Source organism: Linderina pennispora (assembly GCF_002104995.1).
Source record: "Linderina pennispora strain ATCC 12442 chromosome Unknown DL89scaffold_6, whole genome shotgun sequence".
Taxonomy (NCBI): Eukaryota; Fungi; Kickxellomycota; class Kickxellomycetes; order Kickxellales; family Kickxellaceae; genus Linderina; species Linderina pennispora.
The window spans coordinates 861,546-877,324 of record NW_024468254.1 but is presented as its reverse complement, the minus strand read 5'-3'; the positions used below and the strand labels follow the sequence as shown (position 1 = coordinate 877,324).

At 58.3% G+C, this 15,779-nt stretch overlaps 11 protein-coding genes across 11 annotated transcripts; 8 read left to right on the top strand and 3 right to left on the bottom strand.

Annotated features, from left to right (window-relative positions):
- The first annotated feature begins 46 nt into the window (after positions 1-46).
- DL89DRAFT_267465 (uncharacterized protein) lies at positions 47-998 on the top strand. Its single transcript, XM_040887503.1, has one exon. It carries the CDS (start codon positions 418-420, stop codon positions 973-975), a length of 558 nt encoding a protein of 185 aa, XP_040743879.1. The 5' UTR covers positions 47-417; the 3' UTR covers positions 976-998.
- DL89DRAFT_267464 (AAA-domain-containing protein) lies at positions 998-2,440 on the bottom strand (the record flags this gene model as incomplete). The annotated part of the gene is made up of 1 exon (XM_040887502.1): positions 998-2,440. Exon 1 carries the CDS (start codon positions 2,413-2,415, stop codon positions 1,000-1,002), a length of 1,416 nt encoding a protein of 471 aa, XP_040743878.1. The 5' UTR covers positions 2,416-2,440.
- A 254-nt stretch (positions 2,441-2,694) lies between these two features.
- DL89DRAFT_267463 (NAD(P)-binding protein) lies at positions 2,695-3,994 on the top strand. The gene has a single exon (XM_040887501.1). The coding sequence runs from the start codon at positions 2,853-2,855 to the stop codon at positions 3,789-3,791; it is 939 nt and encodes a 312-aa protein (XP_040743877.1). The 5' UTR covers positions 2,695-2,852; the 3' UTR covers positions 3,792-3,994.
- Positions 3,858-5,150, bottom strand: DL89DRAFT_223470 (phosphatidylserine decarboxylase; the record flags this gene model as incomplete). The annotated part of the gene is made up of 1 exon (XM_040884639.1): positions 3,858-5,150. One exon carries the CDS (start codon positions 5,148-5,150, stop codon positions 3,858-3,860), a length of 1,293 nt encoding a protein of 430 aa, XP_040743876.1.
- Positions 5,151-5,563: 413 nt separating this feature from the next.
- Positions 5,564-8,777, top strand: DL89DRAFT_154260 (ARM repeat-containing protein). Its single transcript, XM_040883593.1, has 2 exons — positions 5,564-5,997; positions 6,079-8,777. The coding sequence occupies exons 1-2, from the start codon at positions 5,943-5,945 to the stop codon at positions 8,487-8,489; spliced, it is 2,466 nt and encodes an 821-aa protein (XP_040743875.1). The 5' UTR covers positions 5,564-5,942; the 3' UTR covers positions 8,490-8,777.
- A 1-nt stretch (position 8,778) lies between these two features.
- On the top strand, positions 8,779-10,794 carry DL89DRAFT_154449 (tryptophan synthase beta subunit-like PLP-dependent enzyme). Its single transcript, XM_040883595.1, has one exon. The coding sequence runs from the start codon at positions 8,859-8,861 to the stop codon at positions 10,374-10,376; it is 1,518 nt and encodes a 505-aa protein (XP_040743874.1). The 5' UTR covers positions 8,779-8,858; the 3' UTR covers positions 10,377-10,794.
- DL89DRAFT_267460 (uncharacterized protein) lies at positions 10,535-10,921 on the bottom strand (the record flags this gene model as incomplete). The annotated part of the gene is made up of 2 exons (XM_040887500.1): positions 10,832-10,921; positions 10,535-10,679 (listed from the first exon to the last, which is right to left on the bottom strand). Exons 1-2 carry the CDS (start codon positions 10,906-10,908, stop codon positions 10,535-10,537), a joined length of 222 nt encoding a protein of 73 aa, XP_040743873.1. The 5' UTR covers positions 10,909-10,921.
- Positions 10,922-11,221: 300 nt separating this feature from the next.
- DL89DRAFT_223075 (carbon-nitrogen hydrolase) lies at positions 11,222-12,073 on the top strand (the record flags this gene model as incomplete). Its single annotated transcript, XM_040884621.1, has 1 exon — positions 11,222-12,073. The coding sequence occupies one exon, from the start codon at positions 11,222-11,224 to the stop codon at positions 12,071-12,073; it is 852 nt and encodes a 283-aa protein (XP_040743872.1).
- Positions 12,074-12,209: 136 nt separating this feature from the next.
- Positions 12,210-13,055, top strand: DL89DRAFT_292890 (Nit protein 2; the record flags this gene model as incomplete). The annotated part of the gene is made up of 1 exon (XM_040890350.1): positions 12,210-13,055. The coding sequence occupies one exon, from the start codon at positions 12,210-12,212 to the stop codon at positions 13,053-13,055; it is 846 nt and encodes a 281-aa protein (XP_040743871.1).
- A 137-nt stretch (positions 13,056-13,192) lies between these two features.
- DL89DRAFT_292889 (carbon-nitrogen hydrolase) lies at positions 13,193-14,080 on the top strand (the record flags this gene model as incomplete). Its single annotated transcript, XM_040890349.1, has 1 exon — positions 13,193-14,080. The coding sequence occupies one exon, from the start codon at positions 13,193-13,195 to the stop codon at positions 14,078-14,080; it is 888 nt and encodes a 295-aa protein (XP_040743870.1).
- An 80-nt stretch (positions 14,081-14,160) lies between these two features.
- DL89DRAFT_154413 (nucleic acid-binding protein) lies at positions 14,161-15,752 on the top strand. The gene is made up of 2 exons (XM_040883594.1): positions 14,161-14,243; positions 14,313-15,752. Exons 1-2 carry the CDS (start codon positions 14,237-14,239, stop codon positions 15,269-15,271), a joined length of 966 nt encoding a protein of 321 aa, XP_040743869.1. The 5' UTR covers positions 14,161-14,236; the 3' UTR covers positions 15,272-15,752.
- Positions 15,753-15,779: the final 27 nt, after the last annotated feature.

Below are 15,779 nucleotides of genomic sequence, written 5' to 3'. Positions count from 1 at the left end.
GCCATGTTGGCTTTTGTCCTTTTGCAGCGGCTGTATCCTGGGCTGGGTCCCAGATTGTGTCTCGCAGCCACTGGGGTTTGGGTATGTAGCGGGTCTCGGTCGAGGTTTACGGTTAGGTCCAGGTGGGCAACGTCCATCTGCGGCTGCAGTGGCTGGTGGCAGTGTGCATGCCGATGGTGGAGCAGGTGAGTGACATCGACCAACACCCGGGGGTAGGGAGATGCTCAAGTGTGTTAGGCTGTCGCAAATGGCGCACGAACAGTGCGCTGTGCAGATGGATAGCGCTACATTGAGTATGGCAATAAATATAGGACCATGCCATCTACATCCGCTGGGGACTGCGAAAACACGCGCCTTGAGACCCGGCTCCATAGTTGGCCGCTTTGTGGTGCTGCTGTAATATTCTGGGCCATATCCATGGGAGCCTCGCAAGGCGCGTTGTATTTCACCCTCGCCTCAGCCATGCCCAACCCCATCGTTTTCTTCGACATCACCATCGGCGGCAAGGACGTCGGGCGGATCAAGATGGAGCTGTTCGCCGACAAGGTGCCCAGGACAGCCGAGAACTTCCGCCAGCTCTGCACCGGCGAGCATCGGGTAAACCACGCTCCGCAGGGGTACAAGGGCAGTCCGTTCCACCGCATCATCAAGGGGTTCATGGCACAGGGTGGCGACTTTGTCAAGGGCAACGGCACGGGGCGCACGTCAATCTACGGCGACAAGTTTGCCGACGAGAGCTTCGAGCTCAAGCACACAGGTCCTGGTCTGCTGTCAATGGCCAACAGCGGCGAAAACACGAACGGGTGCCAGTTCTTCATCACGCTTGCCGAGGCGCCGTGGCTCGATGGCAAGCATGTGGTGTTTGGGAAGCTTGTGGATGGGCTGCTGACGCTGCGCAAGATCGAGAACGTGCCGACTGGACGAGACAACAAGCCCACGCTGCCGGTGCTCATATCGGAGTGCGGTGAGATGTAAGCCATATTCCAACTGTAGAGCCGTTTATTTCTTTGAAAACAAGATATTTGCTGGATTCATCGCCGAAAGTGATGCCTCAAAGTCTTCTTTGGAAATATCTGCAGACCCTCGCTGGATTGCTGAGTAGCAGGCGCCGCGCACCAGGGCCTTGATCTCTGCACCGCTTAGGCTGTTGTTGGCTAGCCATTCCAGCGTAGTGCTTTTGTTGCTAATTGACAAGTGCCTTGTAGACCGCCTGAGGATATCCAGCCTGCTCGCGTAGTCAGGTCTTGGAATATGAATCTTCTTGTCCAGCCTTCCTGACCTAAGAATAGACGAGTCCATGAGTTCCGGAGCATTCGTCGCCGCTAGAATCATCACATTCGCGTCCTCAGGAATACTATCCAGCTCTAGAAACAGCTGTGAAATCAATTTCTTCCCGACCTCGCCTGCCTGCTCGCGCGACCCGAAGATTGCCTCGATCTCGTCCAGGAACAAAATGCTGGGCATGCGCACCGCGCTCTCAAACACGCTGGCTAGTGCCTTCTCCGACTCGCCCACCTCGCCCTTGATCAAGTCTGGGATGGCCACCAGGATAAAGTTCGCCGACACTTCGTGCGCAATGGCCCGAGCAATCATTGTCTTGCCAGTTCCCGGCGGGCCGTGAAGCAAAACGCCGCGCGGTGGGCGGATCCCGAGACGCCGGAACCGATCGCGGTAGCGCAATGGCCAGATAATCGATTCCTGGATTTCGTTGATCACGTTGCTGAGCCCGCCGATGTCCTCCCAGCGCACGCCTGCGGACTCTACAACGGCCATCGGCAGCTTTCTGTTTTTCTGCATGGCAGACAAATCGGCAAATAGCTCACCAGCGACCTTGCCATGGGTTGCCTCCACGAGCTGGGCAATATCCGCTGGAGGCAGGTTGTGCTTTGCGTACCACTGGCATAGCTGTAGGCGCTCGGTCTTTCCGGGCGGTAATAGCCGGATATGGTCGTCGACAATGCAGCGAAGCGATACTGAGACCCTGTCGGGATAGCGCGATGTCATGGCGACACAGCACATAGGCATGGATTTGGACTTTTGGACAAACGCCTCGACCAAGCACCCGTAGATACCGCAGAATAATTCTGGATCAACGATCCATACCAGCACTGGCTGGGTGTGCGGGACACTAGCGAAGATGCGACGCAGGGCGCTGTGCTGGCCGCCGTGGGCGATTACACGACCAAGGTTAACTTTGATGATTTTGCAGGCTAGCTTTTCGGCAAGAGTTGTGAGCAGAAGCGATTTCCCGATTCCGGACTGACCGGAGAGCAGGACTGAGTGGGAGACGAGCTCACCGGGCACGGTGTTTTCGATTTTGCCGCTGAGGAATTGGAGCAGGCGCTGGCCGCTCTCTCCAAATCCAGCGACCAGGCGCGTTGTGGTATCGTCCAGTGGTTGGGTGGTTGGTGGCATTATAACTGAAAGTAGTTCGAGACTGACGGCTGTTCCTAAAAGGGGAATTAGCACAGCGTGGACTGGCCATGATTGATATGTGGGATGCAAGTTATGGACATCATATTATAGCCAATGCCGCTGATGAACTACATTCCAAGCTACAGCTTATATCACAGCTCGTTGATTGTGCCATTGCAGTGGCTGTCCATTATGCCTCTTCACGGGATACTGGTGTGGTGGTTGTTTGTACACTTGGCATGTGCGAGCCCTGGGTGTAGGGCTGGCATGCATGAGTCGATCCTTTCCTCTTTACAAAGCCTTTCTTTTTGTCAGCGACGTAGGCCATAGATGCTCATGTGGTAGTGTTGGCGAACAGTGAACACCCTGCATTCATAGTCTAGAAAGATAAAAATGACCTTCTTTGCCTCCACTACCACACTGATATACTATTATTCATGGCAACCCACGGAATTAAACGTCTCGCTATCGCCGGTGCCACTGGCACGCTCGGCCAACTCATCATCCAGGAGTTGAGTCAGCGTGCACCGGGGCTCCACACTACGCTACTGGCGCGCGAGGGTAGCGAAGTGCAGGCCCGCTTGCTCACAGCCGGCATGCAACAGTTCTCCGTGCGCACTGTGGACTACGAGTTGGATGGCGAACGCGACCTCATCGCAACCCTCGCCGGCCACGATGCAGTGCTGTCGTTGATAGGCGGCGCAGGACAGGATACCGCACAGGTAGCCCTGATTCACGCGGCAGCTCGGGCCCGTGTCAGGTACTTTTTGCCGTCAGAATTCTGCTTGGACACACGCATAGGCATGAACCTAATTGTCAGTAGCTATGAAGTCAAGCGCAAGATTCGTGATGATCTGATGGTGACCGGAATGAGGAGCATCTTCATTATGTGCGGGTTTTTCACCGATACCTTCCTTTCTGCCGACTTTGGCTGGGATCTTGACAGCCACACCGTACTGGTGCCGGGCGATGGCGAGGGACTATGCTCGTTTATTGACAAGGAGGATGTTGCGAAATACACGGTAGAGGTGATCAAGCGTGCAGAGGCGTTCATGGGTGAGGAGTGGGTCAAGGACCTGCGGTTTGCCACTGCCACGCTCTCCTACAACGATCTTATTCAGATGGGCAATGAGGCCACGGGCAGGGAACTTGCGGTCACTTATGTTTCGCAGGAGGATGTTGAGCACACCTTGATGCGGGACATCCAAAGGACCGGTAGTGGAGCGAATAGCAAGGCCGTGCAGATGCAGTTGGCCATCATGAACGGTTGCGCGCAGCTCGATACTGCAGGTTTTGCGCTATCCAACAGACTGTTTCCGGAGGTGGTGCCGGCGTCAGTCAGCTTGAGCCTCAGGGCGATATTTGCCCGCCAGTAAGCCAGCTTGTCAAGAGGCACAGTTAATGGAATAATAAAAATGGACGATTCAAACTATCGAGCGTATCTAGCTTGTGTATCCCAGGGCCTGGCCCATCTTCACACTCTGGCCAGGAGAGACATTGAAGGTGAAGGACTCGGGGGCCTCAAACACTAACACAACCGTCGAGCCCAGCCTGAACCCGCCGACCTCCTGCCCGCTGGCCAGCGGCACGCCGCCTAGCTTCTGGCTCAGGCCCTTGTAGCTGAGCTGCGAGAAGCTGCCAGGCAGCAGCTTCTGCTCCTTGAGGTTGGTGCGCAGCTCCTTGTCGAAGTTGATGACCACGGAGCCGACATTGGTCGCGCCCACAGCAGTCATAGACATGAACCCGTGGCGCCAGCGGCCAAGCAGCGCGACACGCTCGTTGAGGACAAAGAGGTTCTGGATGGTCCGCGCGATGTAGGGGCTGACCGAGTACAGCTCGCCAGCAAAGTGGCGGCGGGCCTCGACGACCCAGTTGGCGGGCGAGTGGAAGCGGTGGTAGTCGCCGGGCGCCAGGTAGATGACGCAGAAGCACAGTTTGCCGGTAGGGTCGCGGCCCAGCGACTGGGCGGCTGGCACCAGAGCGTCCTTGCTACCAATCATCTCATCCAGCGAGTACGGGATGCCGTTGACCACGGCGAACTGCTCGTCGGTGGCTGCATTGTTGGCGTTGGCATGGTCAGCATCCACCATGGTCTGCTCAGTGATGCCAGCGTGGCCATGCGTAGCCGGCACGTCGGGCGCACCCAGGAACGCATCCAGGCTGTATGTCATGCCCTTGACCTGCTCGACCTTGCGCTGCTCGACCACGCCATAGTGCAGGATCTTGCCATCCGACGGCGACACCACCGCAGCCTGCGCATCCACCGGCCGTGCGCCGTCGCACAGCTCGCGGTAGAAGAATGTGGCCAGGTTCGGGTAGTTGCGCAGCTCCGGATCCTTCATCTCGCCCAGGCTGCAGCCAAACACCCATGCATACAGGCGCAGCAGCGGTGTGCGCAGCGGACCCGGGATCTCCAGCTCGTTGAACGACCCAAACAGCCGCGACATTGCCTTCAGTGGCAGCGCCGAGAGCACGTGCAGCTGCCACGGCCCGGCTACTGCCACACCATGCACTGCCTGCTGCTGGCGCTTCTGGTCCTCAGCCAGATCCGTCTCGATGTGGTACAGGCGCTGGAATGCTATGTATGTGAGGCCGACACCGACCGGGATCCAGTACCATGTCTTGGAGTCGCCCGAGTCCTTCGACTGTTGCTGCCTTGTCGAGTACTGCCGGAGCTGGGCGCTGGCAAACGGCCGCTGCAGAAGCGGTCGCCGCCAAGCGCTGCCAGCCGCCATGCGAAGCGAGCCGCGCGCTAGAACTGAATTCATTGGGCTAATTGAGATTTTCGTTTCCTTCTGTTATCTAAATCACCCAGAGACAAGAGTAGGAGGTCGTGACTGGATCGGATCCCTGAGTGAACGGGAAAATCAGTGGCCCTAGCCCCTCCCGCTTCCAACGCCAGTGTTGCACCGCAATAAAAATGCTTGGTCATTTGTATTTGGTTGAAAAAAAGGGTATGGCGTCTACTGGTTCTTCTTCTGCTTGAGTGTCGGCATGGTCTTTGGCGTCTGGATCGAAGCCATCCACGAGATGCCAACGCTAATGAGCACCACAAACAGGAGCCCGACAATAAGGCCCGAGACGAGTCCGGGCGTCACCCAGTCTGTGAAGAACGTATCCTCGTCGAACGGCGCCTTTGTGACCGAGGTCGATGTGACTGCTGTGGTGGTCGCCGTCGAAACCAGCGACGTCAAGGACAGTGTGCTGCTGCTGCTGCTGGACATGATGTAGGAGGGGGTTAGACACGCAAATTGTAAAGGTGAGCTGTGCTTGGGCAGGTTGGCAGGCAGGCGCTGCTTGGTTCAGGCGCTGCTTGGTTCAGGAGCAGTGTCGCGGACCAGGATCAGCAGCGATCTTATCACCGAATCAGCCAGGCTGAGTTTTCCTGGAAACTTTTCGCTTGTTGACAGCGCTGGCTGCCGTTCCCGCCCTTCTCAGACCTCGCTATTATTTTTCTTCCACATTCACCCCACTCCCCTCTTATTCAAACGCGCGTTCAATTTCAAAACTACTTATTTCACTGCAGTATGGATTTCTCAGGAAGACTCGGAGGCCGCCCGCGTGGACGAGGACCCCGCGGAGGTAAAGTATTGCAGAGACTGCCTGACTTGGCCTGGGCTTTATGTTCTACGTCATACTAAGCTACGCAACCCCCTTTTTTAGACGTTGACGAGTTTGGCCGTGACCGTCGCTCGCGCCCGCACAACAGAAAGCCGTACGAGCGGCCCGGGCGCGGCGGCCGCGGCCATAGCGCTGGGATTCCGATCCAGGACGAGTCGCGGGACATTGAGAAGCGGCTGTCGTCGCTGATCATCAAGGTGGGCGACAAGAACCTGCCGACAATGCAGAACAACCTGGACGCACTGAGCGTGGTGCTGGAGAAGGACTACGTGAAGCACGAGGCGACAGTCATGAAGACGATCCGGCAGTGCATCCTGGAGCTGCCGTGGAAGGTGTCCGTCTACACGACGCTGGTGGGCCTGCTGAACGCGAAGAACAGCGAGACGGGCAAGCGGGTGGTGGCTATGATGCACGGCGTGCTGAAGAAGAACCTGGAGGCGGGCGACTGGGCGTCGGTGAAGGTGCTGATGCGGTTCTTTGCACTGCTGGTGAACACCAATGCAATTGCGCCGGGTACCCTGGTGGCGATGCTCGACGCGTTCCTGCAGCCAGTGATTGAGGCGGGCGGCTCTGGTGTGGTCGTGTCGGCGAGGAACAACTGCTTTGTGTATATCGTCATGTCGACGCTGCTGTGGGCGGGCGGCGCGCTGAAGGAGACAGCAGCCGCTGACCTCGAGCGCATCTCGGCGATTGTCGGCAAGTACGTGGAGCAGTTGAGCGAGAGCAGCAAGAACAACACAATCACGACAGTGCTGCACGATGCGCCGGCCAACGGCACCAACGTGCTGCCATACCTGCTGGATGTGCTGCAGGCTATGGCCAGCAGCAACTGGGAGGTCAGCATTGTGGTCGCGGCATACGAGCCGTTCCTCAACGATTTTTCGTCGGCGACGTCGCACGAGCTGCCGCTGCTGGAGATGCCCGTCGACCTGGCGCCGTCAAAGTACTACACGCCGTCGCAGCTGGTGCAGCTGGTGCCGAGCCCCGCAGAGCAGGCAGTGAACAAGTACCTGCTGCAGGACTTTATCTCGGACACGGTCATGCAGCTGGAGGGCAACCGCAAGGACTGTGCCAAGTACCTGATGCAGATCCACGAGCTGTGCAACGAGGGCGTGGTGACGACGATCACATCGCAGGCATCGCCCGATGAGGCCGACCCGCAGAGCGCGCTGGTGTTTGAGTACCTGGTGTCGGAGGTTCTGTTTAGCTTCCTGCTGCAGCTCCCCACTGGCCTGTACCGCGAGATGTACTACACGTCGCTGGCGATCGAGCTGCGCAAGGCTGAGCCGCAGATCTACCCGGCGGTGTTTAGCACGACAGTGGAGAACGTGTTTGAGCGGCTGGTGAACATGGACGTGGAGTGCCTGAACCGGCTGTCGAACTGGCTGGCAGTGTACATCAGCAACTTTGGGTTCCAGTGGGACTGGGACAAGTGGGAGGCAGTGGCGGAGGACGAGGCAGGCACGCCCAAGCGCTGCTTCCTGGAGGAGACGCTGCTGAAGATCATCCGGCTGTCGTACCTGGACCGCGTCAAGCAGCTGCTGCCCGAGTCATGCCAGACGCTGATCCCAGCGCGGGTGCCGACGCAGAACTTCAAATTCACGGTGCAGGCGATGGACGAGCGCACGCGCGCGGTCTCGGTGGCTGTGGGCGTGTGTCTGAAGAACAAGGGCACGGCGGACCAGGCGCTGGCGATCCTCGACGAGCACTACACGCAGTGGACGGACGTGGACGATGCGGCGCGGCGCTCATTGGCGCGCGAGATGCTGGTGGAGCACGTGCTGCTTTTGGGCAGCAAGACGTTCAGCCACATGCTGAGCGCAATCGAGCGGTTCCTGCCAGCGTTGCAAAAGTTCGGCGACACGGCCGAAGCGAAGCTGCAGATTGCCAAGGTCACCGAGGACTTTTGGCTGCGCAACCACCAGTTCTTCGCCATCACGATCGACAAGCTGTTCAACTACCGTGTGATTGATCCGTCGACGATTGTCGAGCTGGTGTTCGACGCGTCGCACGTGGGCAAGTGGCACCGGTTCCACTACTGGGAGATCCTACAGAACACGGTCAACAAGGTCAACATCCGCATTGCGCAGCTGCAGGACCGCCTGGAGGCTGCGCGCCAGCCGGCCGCGGGCGACGATGGTCTGGCGGGTGACGGCATGGTGGACACCGAGGCCGTGGGGCAGATTGAGGCGTCGCTGGCGCAGATGGTGCAGGAGCAGCGGGACGTGGTGGTGCTGGCGATCCAGCGCTTTGTGCAGCTGCTGGGGTCGGAGCAGGGCACGGCGTCGGCGGTGGACCGGGCGTGGCTGATGGGCCGGTTCAAGGAATTTGTGCGGTCGTACCGCTACCAGGTGGCAGAGGCGGCGACCACGCTGGAGAACATTGTGTTCACGCCGGACGTCAGCGACGAGCTGCGCCAGGTGTACACTGATGTGCGCGCCATCACGCTCTAGCCTGCTTTTCTCTTTCTGGATCACTTTCTCTTTTAAAGGCATCATTCCACCCGCACTGTCTAACCTCAGGGTTCACGATAGCCGCCTCTAATCCTCCCATGCACGCGGCCGGCTGAATCGATCCTACTTGCCGGATCTACTGAGGCCAAAAGGCGCGCGGTTTATCCCCTCCGGTCGCCAATAGGTGAATCATCAGTGCGACACAGCGATAACAGCTGTGACTGAGTGCGACACAGCGCATTCAAACAAAAAAATATTAAAGGCACGAGGCAAAGACATCGGCGATACGGCGGCGCCCACACCAGAATCATTCTTTTTCCTCTTCTTTCCCCCCAAGAATTTCACATTAATCAATTTTTTCAACACAATATGCTGTATCGTTCGACTCGTGGACAGTCCAAGGGCCAGGGCTTCGAGAGCGTCGTTCTCGAGGGCCTCGCCGCTGACGGCGGCCTGTATATTCCCGAGACGCTGCCCTCGCTGCCGTCCGACTGGCAGACGGCGTGGGCGAAGCTGTCATTTTCCGAGCTAGCGACAGAGCTGATCTCGCTGTTTGTCGGCTCTGATATCTCGCGCGCAGAGCTGTCTGATCTGGTGCACCGGTCGTACGCGACCTTCGATACGCCGGAGGTGACGCCGCTGGTGGGCCTTGACGGCAAGACGCACATCCTGGAGCTGTTCCACGGCCCGACGTACGCGTTCAAGGACGTGGCGCTGCAGTTCCTGGGGAACCTGTTTGAGTTCTTCCTTGAGCGGCGCAACGCACAGAAGGCGGCAGGCGAGCCTGACCACAAGATCACGGTGGTGGGCGCGACCAGCGGCGACACGGGCAGTGCGGCGATCTACGGGCTGCGCGGGAAGAAGAACGTGTCGGTGTTTATTCTGCACCCGGAGGGCCGTGTGTCGCCGATCCAGGAGGCGCAGATGACGACGGTGCTGGACGCAAACGTGCACAACGTGTCGATCGCCGGCACGTTCGACGACTGCCAGGACATCGTCAAGCAGCTGTTTGGCCGCGCGGACTTCAAGAAGCAGCACTCGCTGGGCGCCATCAACTCGATCAACTGGGCGCGCATTCTGGCGCAGATCACCTACTACTTCCATGCGTACTTTGCGCTGGTGCGCCAGGGCAATGCTGAGCCCAAGCCGGTGTTCGTCGTGCCGTCAGGCAACTTTGGCGACATCCTGGCTGGCTTCTATGCGCGCTCGCTCGGCCTGCCCGTAGGCAAGCTGGCGATTGCCACGAATGCCAACGACATCCTCGACCGCTTCCTGCGCTCGGGCAAGTACGAGAAGAACAGCGCGCAGGGCGTGCTTGCCACGCCGTCGCCCGCCATGGACATTCTGGTGTCGTCCAACTTTGAGCGCTTCCTGTGGTACCTAGCCCGCGACAACGAGGTTGTTGGTACCGAGGCCGAGCGCGCTGATCTCGCCGGCGCCACCATTGCTCAGTGGATGGATGAGCTGCGGGCATCCGGCAGCTTCGCCGTGTCGCCCAAAGCCCTGGAGGCCGCCCGGGCTGTGTTCTGGTCGGGCCGCTGCAGCGACGCCGACACATACACGACCATCGCCAAGTACTACGCCAAGACGCCGTCCTACCTGCTGGACCCGCATACTGCGGTCGGCGTGTATGTGGCCGAGACGCTGGCCGAGGACATCGCGCAGCTCGGCAGCCCCGATGTCGTCTGTCTGTCCACGGCACACCCGGCCAAGTTCTCCGAGGCCGTGCTCAAGGCCGTCCACGACGACGGCAAGTCGCTGGACTTTGAGTCGATTCTGCCGCCGCCCTTCGTCGGCCTGCTCGGCAAGCCCCGTCGCTGCGAGCACTGCGAGAACTCGGCCGATGCTGTCGCCCAGCTTATTGTCGCCAAGGCTGCCAGCCAGTAATTGAAAAATTCTTTAGAGGGAACAACGCAATCATCACTGGTTTTGAGGTGTCTCACACCACGACCATCTCCATCTATGTAGCATGGCATGCCATGTAGGATAACGAAGCAGAATGCTATTTCGAAAACGAAAAAGGACACGATAAAAGAATGGATAGTTTACTTGGCCTCCTCCTCGACCTTCCAGTACCAGCCGAGGACCGGAGTCTTCTGCAGAATGCTCGACTTGATCGTGGGCACCTGCGACAGAATGAACAGGGCCGTCAGACCAGTGACCGCACCCCAGCGGGCGCTCGAGCCAAGCCTACATCAGAAAAAAGATAGCCGAATAGTTAGCTCCGTGGCTCTCGTTCAGCGCGCGAGTTCGCTTGCTCCCCCGGCCCTCGCAGCTCCGTGTTATCTCCTCTCGCCGCATAGACACCTCAGCCGCTCGATTGTTGCAAACAGAAAACTTACCAGTAGCGGGCAGACTCGGCAGAGTAGCCAGCGACGTTAGCGCGGAACTTGGGCGAAATGGGAGCCGGGCGGACCATGTTTGCTTTGTATGATTGAGGAAAAATATAAAATCGGAATCGAAAAAGAGGACAAAATGCAAAACTGAATTCGAATTATCTTGCCGCGACTACTGTTAGCGCTGCTGGCTGAGACTGAGCCCTCCAAGCGTATGAATAATCGCAAATCTGGGGCTTATCTCGTTGAGATGGTGATTGGGATTTACACCACGAGTATTAGATCAGTTCCGTGTGCGATGCTGCCGACCTGATGCTGAGTTGGCCAAAGGCCAACGTCACGCGCCCTTGCTCTAACTATCTGGTCTGCACTTTACTCTTTAGAATTCACACGCAAATGTCGCTGAAACTCGCCCTTGTCCAGCTCGCGGTCGGCGCGCAGAAGGCGGTCAACCTGGCCAACGCGCGCGCCAAGGTCCTGGAGGCAGCCAAAGCCGGCGCCAACATCGTCGTTCTGCCCGAGTGCTTCAACTCGCCCTACGGGACGCAGTACTTTGCCCAGTACGCCGAGGAGATCGATGCTGCGCAGCCTAGCGAAAGCCTGCAGGAGCTGTCGAAGATGGCCCGCGACGGCAACATCTTCCTGGTGGGCGGCTCGATTCCCGAGCGCGACTCTGGGCATCTGTTCAACACATGCACGGTGTGGAACCCCCAGGGCGAGCTGATCGCCAAGCACCGCAAGGTGCATCTGTTCGACATCGACTTTCCGGGCCGCATCGTGTTCAAGGAGAGCGATGTGCTGAAGCCCGGCAACGCACTGACGGACTTTGCGACGCCCTGGGGCAGGTTTGGTGTTGGCATCTGCTACGACATGCGGTTCCCGGAGCTGGCCATGATTGCGGCGCGTCGCGGCTGCGTGGGCATGATCTACCCAGGTGCCTTCAATATGACCACCGGCCCCATGCACTGGGAGCTGCTTTTGCGCGCACGAGCCATGGACAACCAGGTCTTTGTCGCCGGGTGCTCGCCAGCACGGGATACCAGCGCTACCTACCATGCCTGGGGCCACTCGACCATTGTCGACCCGTTCGCCAGGGTCATTGCTACTACTGAGGACTCGCAGGATATTGTCTATGCCGACCTGGACCTGGAGCTGATCAAGGAGGTGCGCCAGTCGGTTCCCATCTACGCCCAGCGCCGCTTCGACGTCTACAAGGATGTTGCTGCGGCCAAAAAGGAAGTGAGCTGAAAAACATATGTGAACTGACATTTGGCTTGCGTCACTCCCTGATTAGTTTGCTTCCCGCATCCCCGCCAAGCACTGCTTCCTTTTTTTACTGTACTCCAATAGTTCTGCTTCAAGTCCATTCTGTTGCATTTGAGAAATGGTATCTGTAAACATTGCCCTGGCTCAGCTCAGAGTCTCCGATTCCAAGACGTCAAACTTCAAGCGTGCCCGCGAAATGGTCCTTGAGGCTAGCCACAGGGGAGCCCAGATCGTGGTGCTCCCTGAGAGCTTCTATACGCCCATGGGCTCCAGCGACTGCGCAGCCTACGCCGAGCTCATCGACGGCAAGCAGCTGGGCGAAGCCGCACAGGCCCTGTCGGACATGGCCAAGGCAGCCAAGGTGTTTCTGGTGGGCGGGAGCATCTACGAAAAGAGCGCCCAGGGCCCGGCCATCTTCAACACGTGCACGGTGTGGAACCCCGAAGGCGAGCTGATCCTGAAGCACCGCAAGGTCCACCCGTACGCGCAATACCACGACGGCCACTTGACCGGCGAAGTCGACGCAATCACCGCAGGCAGAGATATCAGCGAGTTTGCAACGCCCTGGGGCAAGTTCGGCGTAGCCGTCTGCAATGACGTGCGGTATGCGGAAATGGCCATGGTGTCGGCCCGCAATGGCTGCGTAGGCATGATCTATGCCGCTGCGCATCCGGCCGGCCGGTGGGCGGCGCACTGGGAGATTCTGCTGCGCGCGCGGGCCCTGGACAACCTGGTTTTTGTCGCTGGCTGCAATCCGGCCAAGGATACTAACGCTGGGTTTGTGCCGTGCGGACAGTCGATGGTGGTGAGTCCGGTGGCCGAGACCGTGGCTGCGGCTGGTGATGGCGAGGAGCTGGTGATTGCTGAGATGGACCTGGACCTGATCCAGGCGGCCAGGAACGAATTCCCGCTGTACCGCCAGCGCCGCTTCGACGTCTACAGGGATGTTACTGCGGCCAACTAGTATTCAGAGTGTTTCTTCCCACGACCGCTTCCCATTTCTTGCCTCAACCGACACATGCATTCATTTGTGTTTGCATTGCCCAGCACTATATTGCAGACACTTTTGAATACATATCGCTGGAATTATTTTATGCTACAATGGTATCGGTGAAGCTTGCCCTGGTCCAACTGAGAACGGTCAAGGATAAGACAAAGAACCTTGAGCGCGCACGCGAGCTGGTGCTCCAAGCGGCTTCCCAGGGTGCCCAAATCGTGCTTCTGCCCGAGACCTTCAACATGACATACTGCATCGAGGACTACGAGCAATTTGCCGAGCACATAGACGGCCTCGGCGAAACCACCCAAGCGCTGTCTCGCATGGCAAAAGACGCGCAGCTGTATCTGGTTGGCGGGTCGATTCTTGAGCGCCGCACCAATGCCGACAACACAACCTCCATCTACAACACAGTCACTGTGTGGAATCCCGATGGCCAGCTGGTTGCGAGGCAAAGCAAAATGCACATGTTCGCGGTAGATTACAATGGGCTGTACGAAAACGAGGGCGATATTTTGACCGCTGGAAATGGCATTGGCGAGTTCTCGACGCCCTGGGGGCAGTTTGCCTTTGCCGTGTGCTTTGACTGCAGGTTTGCTGAGCTTGCCATGATTGCTGCGCGCAGGGGCTGCGTGGGCATGCTCTACCCCGCTGCATTCACCAAGGGCAGCGGTGAATTGCATTGGGAGCTCATTATGCGCGCGCGGGCTGTCGACAATCTGTTCTTTGTTGCTGGCTGCAATCCGGCTTTTGACGTCCAGTCGAGCTATCATGCCTGTGGGCACTCCATGGTGATTGATCCGTTCGCAAGAACCGTGGCTGCGGCTGCCTATGGTGAAGAGGTTGTTGTTGCTGACCTGGACCTGGCCCTCATTGACGAGGCACGTCGATCAATACCGGTCTACTCGCAGCGCCGGTTCGACGTGTATCCGGATGTGGCGCAGCAGCCCACCAGCGCTGACGGCCACAGGCTGATCGATCAAGAGCTGTAATTCGGATCAACGCCTCACGGTTTTTTGCTTGCCGGCAACGCGTAGACGCGTGTGGGCAGTGTGTGCCGTAACAAGCCTGCGCAAAGCGCCTACTTCTTTTTCCCTTTTGCTTTTTTTTTTTTCAAACAAATCACACAATCCAGCTGAAGCTAAATTATGTCAGGCAAGTTGCGCAGTCGGCAAGGACCTTTATGCATGAAAGGAGCTGTATGCTAAACTCTTTTACCCATAGGCTTTAACAACCAGTATGGCAATTCGGGCGGGTTCAACAACCCCAGTGGCGACTACAGCTATGGCGGCGGCAGCGGACAGGGCTTCGCTTTCAGCAACACAGACGGCGGCAACAAGGGTGCGGGTTGGATGAGCAGCAACGTTGGCGATGACGACACGAAGACGCGCGGCGGATACCAGAACCAGTCGCTGCGTCCAGTCACGATCAAGCAGCTCCTGGACATCCCGGTGGTCAACACTGACATGCCGATAGTGCTGGACGGCGAGGAGATCAAGCAGGTAACATTTGTAGGCGTGATCCGCACTATCACCCCACAGGCTATCAACATTACCTATGGGATCGAGGACGGCACCGGCCTGATTGACCTGCGCGTGTGGAACAGCGACAATGCCCAGGACGACAACGACGCCGACATGGAGGGCGAGGATGGCGTGCAGACCATGCGTGCCGACCCGAAGCTGGTTATCGGCCACTATGCGCGCGTGTACGGCGAGCTCAAGTTCTTCAACGGCAAGCGCCACGTCAACGTCCACCGCATCCGGCCCGTCACTGACCACAACGAGGTGACCTACCACGGCATGGAGGCCGTGTATGTGCATCTGACCAAGGTCAACGGCCCGCCGCCCGCCCTGGGTGCCGGCCCCGTGAAGCCCGCTGGCCATGGTGGCGTCACGGACTTTATGCAGAACTCGATGTACTCGGCGCCGGGCGCGGCGGGTGGTAGTGGAATGGCCAGCGACATTGGTGGCCTTAACCCGGTTCAGATGGCTATTATTGCATCTATTAAGACCCACAGCACCTCTCCCGATGGCGTGCCGATTCAGACCATCAAGCAGGTGCTGTCGGGCAAGTACCAGCCTCAGCTGGTTGTCCAAGCCATCGATGTGCTTGTCGCCGACGGCCATCTGTACAACACCATCGATGAGACATATGTGCAGGCTACTGACGGCAGCATGTGAGGGTGAAGGTGTCTTTATAGAAAGCGTTTCAGACGTGTGCTGCGCAAAGTAATACATTCTCCACTTTCTGAACTCTCTTTTCAAGACAGCGGCTCCGGCACAGCCGTCTCATTGACATGCCTGCAGAGCCCACTTGGTGGGGGAGTGGAGCTGTGTGCGAGGTGCAAGGTCTGCCAACAGGTGGCTCGCTCAGATTGGTGGGACCACTTTTTGAACCGCCCTCGGTGCAACCACGGCGAAACAATAGCTGCTTCCTGGATGCCCCTTTGCCGCTGTGTCCCGCGACGGTGCCGGACGATGCCGCCCCAGCGCCGTGGACCGCCAGCTGCACGCCGTTTCTACACCACCAGGCTGACTCCCCTCGTTTCGAAGCCTCAGTGGCGCGCTGCACCACAGGGTGAGGGACAATGGATATTTTTGGGCCTACAGCGATCTCAAGGAACTGGCCAGTTTTCCTCCTTTTCATTTTACTAAAGTCGCCAGCACCGATTTTTTTCCCTCTTGCTCT

Excerpts from the sequence above, each read along its gene's own strand:
- DL89DRAFT_267465 (XM_040887503.1), top strand. The coding sequence starts at position 418 with ATGGGAGCCTCGCAAGGCGCGTTGTATTTCACCCTCGCCTCAGCCATG.
- DL89DRAFT_267463 (XM_040887501.1), top strand. The coding sequence starts at position 2,853 with ATGGCAACCCACGGAATTAAACGTCTCGCTATCGCCGGTGCCACTGGC.
- DL89DRAFT_154260 (XM_040883593.1), top strand. The coding sequence starts at position 5,943 with ATGGATTTCTCAGGAAGACTCGGAGGCCGCCCGCGTGGACGAGGACCC. Across the intron at positions 5,998-6,078 it reads TGGACGAGGACCCCGCGGAG|ACGTTGACGAGTTTGGCCGT; the intron begins GTAAAGTATTGC and ends CCCCTTTTTTAG.
- DL89DRAFT_154449 (XM_040883595.1), top strand. The coding sequence starts at position 8,859 with ATGCTGTATCGTTCGACTCGTGGACAGTCCAAGGGCCAGGGCTTCGAG.